This window comes from Myotis brandtii, unplaced genomic scaffold (assembly GCF_000412655.1).
Source record: "Myotis brandtii unplaced genomic scaffold, ASM41265v1 scaffold628, whole genome shotgun sequence".
NCBI lineage: Eukaryota > Metazoa > Chordata > Mammalia > Chiroptera > Vespertilionidae > Myotis > Myotis brandtii.
This window is the reverse complement of record NW_005370403.1, coordinates 185,463-187,986: the sequence shown is the minus strand read 5'-3', so window position 1 is coordinate 187,986 and position 2,524 is coordinate 185,463. Positions and strand designations below refer to the sequence as shown.

The 2,524-nt window shown below is 62.8% G+C and overlaps 1 protein-coding gene across 1 annotated transcript in view; it reads left to right on the top strand.

Moving 5' to 3' along the window:
- TACC2 (transforming, acidic coiled-coil containing protein 2) overlaps positions 1-2,524 on the top strand; it is a 26,364-nt gene that overhangs the window by 5,822 nt on the left and 18,018 nt on the right. The window contains 2 exon segments of the mRNA XM_014528275.1: positions 2-173; positions 1,799-2,079. Of these exon segments, the coding sequence (XP_014383761.1) occupies positions 2-173; positions 1,799-2,079 (453 nt within the window).

Sequence of the window (2,524 nt, the reverse complement as noted above, 5' to 3'; positions counted from 1 at the left end):
ACCGCCGGTGATCTCGGCCGTGGTCCACGCGACGGACGAGGAGAAGCTGGCCGTCACCAGCCAGAAGTGGGCGTGCATGACGGTGGACCTGGAGGCGGACAAGCAGGACTTCCCGCAGCCCTCGGACCTGTCCTCCTTCGTCAACGAGACCAAGTTCAGCTCCCCCACCGAGGGTAAGCCACCGGGGGCCCCGCCCGGGGGACACAAGGCCGGGAAACCCCGCTGGCGTGGCTCAGGGGCGGAGCATCCACCTACGCACCAGGAGGTCAGGGTTCGATTCCCAGTCAGGGCACATGCCCGGGTTGTGGCTTGATCATTGATTTTTTATTAGAGAGAGAGGAAGGGAGAGGGATAGAAACATCAATGAGGAGAGAGAATCATGGACTGGCTGCCTCCTGCACGCCCCACACTGGGGATCGAGCCCACAACCTGGGCATGTGCCCTGACCGGGAATTGAACCCTGACCTCCAGTTCATAGGTCGACTTTCAATCACTGAGCCACCCCTGCCCGACCGGAATATCTTATTCTAAAGCTCATATTAGGGAGTCAGTTTTTAAGTGTTGGCTTCAACAATATGTAGAAACGGGTGCTCTAAACCAGAACTGCTATTTTGTCTGTTTTTACGTAAAAAATGCTGGAGGCCTCGGGCTCCAGGCATCACCCCTGAGGCTCCTGCCCAGCGGGTGTCTGAGCCGGTCCTGGTCCCCTCCAGCCCCTTTTCGAGCAGGAGAGAGCCATCTGGCTGCTGCAGGTGGCGGCTTCTGTGCTGAGAGTCCCTTTGGGCCTCGTTTGCCAGGGCGTCCGCTGGGCCCAGCACAGCGGGAGGCACACAGTAGGTGCTCAGGGTGCGTGTGCCTGCCAGGGAGCCCGGGGAGCAGCAGAGCGGGCCTCCGTGTGGAGCTGCCGCGGGACCGAGACGTGCGTGGGCTCCGGTCTCCAGCGAGAGCCCCTGGAGTTCTCTTTGCAGCCTGAAGTCTCAGCAGTTCGAACGAGGTCATTTCTCCACCGAACTGGACTTTCAAAGTCTTTTTGGGGCCCTGGCCGGGGTGGCTCCGTGGACAGAGCATTGACCTGCGCACTAAAGGGTCCCGGGTTCGATTCCGGCCAAGGGCTCCTACTTCAGTTGCAGGCTCGATCCCTCGTCCCCATGTGAGAGGCAGTCCATCGCTGTGTCTCTCTGTCTCCCCCTCCTTCCGCTCGTTCTAAAAATCCGTAGGGGAACATCCTCAGGTGAGGATTAACGAAACAAAAGAGAAAATGACGAAATGTAACAGTTTTTTAAAAAGTTTTGGATCTGAGCGTTGGCGTTGCGGCCCCGGAGGCACAGTGGTTTGGGGGCGGCTGGGTGGCTGCAGAGCTGCTCCTACAGCAGGGGACTCGCTGTCCTCCCCTTGCTCCCGGCTGTGGCTGCAGCGAGTTCTCGGGGGGACGACCGAGGGTCCCTGGGACTCAGAGGAACCCAGCGCCTGGAGGGCACCCTCTCGGGTCTGAACGCTTGGTGGACGGAGCTGGGTCTGTCCTGTCAGACCCGGGCCTGACGCCCGTGGCAGAGCCCGGGGAGCAGGAGGGTTACCGGTGTCCGGGCTGGAACCTCTGGTTGAACAGTTTGTACTCCTGCTCCGGCCCCGCCCTGTCCCTGTCCCTGTGCCTGTCCCTGTGCCTGTCTCTGTCTCTGTGTCTGTCCCTGTGCCTGCCCTGTGCCTGTGCCTGTCCCTGTCCCTGTGCCTGTCCCTGTGTCTGTCCCTGTCCCTGTGCCTGCCCTGTCCCTGTCCCGCGCTGACCCCCATCTCCCCGCAGAGCTGGACTACAGGAACGCCTACGAAATCGAGTACATGGAGAAAATCGGCTCCTCCTTGCCCGTAAGTGCTCCTGCCGCAGCCAGCGGGCGGGCGCTTTCCCAGCTGCGCTGCCTGACAACACAGCCGGGCCTCCTCCGGTCCCAGCACCCTGGGACCCAGACCTCGGAGTCAGGGGGCTGGGTGCCCGCAGCTTCCTGGGTGCCCATAGCTTCCTGGGTGCCCGCAGCTCCCAGGTGCCTGGGTTGCAGGCTCCATCCCCAGTGGGGGGCGTGCAGGAGGCAGCCGGTCAATGATTCTCTCTCATCATTGATGTTTCTCTCTCCCTCTCCCTTCCCCACTTTGGCGGTGGCTCAGGGAAGGAAGTGACTGAGCCTTCAGAGGGGGGTGGGGACTCCTGGGGACCGAGAATGGGGGCAGGTGATGCCTGGAAGAGGCCAGGACCCCCTGGGGAGAGGATCCCCCCCATCCCAAGTTCCTGGCCCTGATGCCCTAGATCCTTGGATTGACACTTCCCCACGGGGCCCCAGCACCCCAGGCCACCTCCACCCAGTTGCCCCCCCCCCCCCCCCCAGCCCTCGTGGAGCCAGCACATTGGCCCCTCTCTCCGGGGAAGAGGGAAGGGCAGGCTCCTCCCGCTGAGCAAGGTCTCCTGTGGGACGGGCCCTGCGGTCCCCTCTGTGGCGGGTCCAGGCCAGCGGTGGCCGAGCTGATGTGTGGCGTTGCT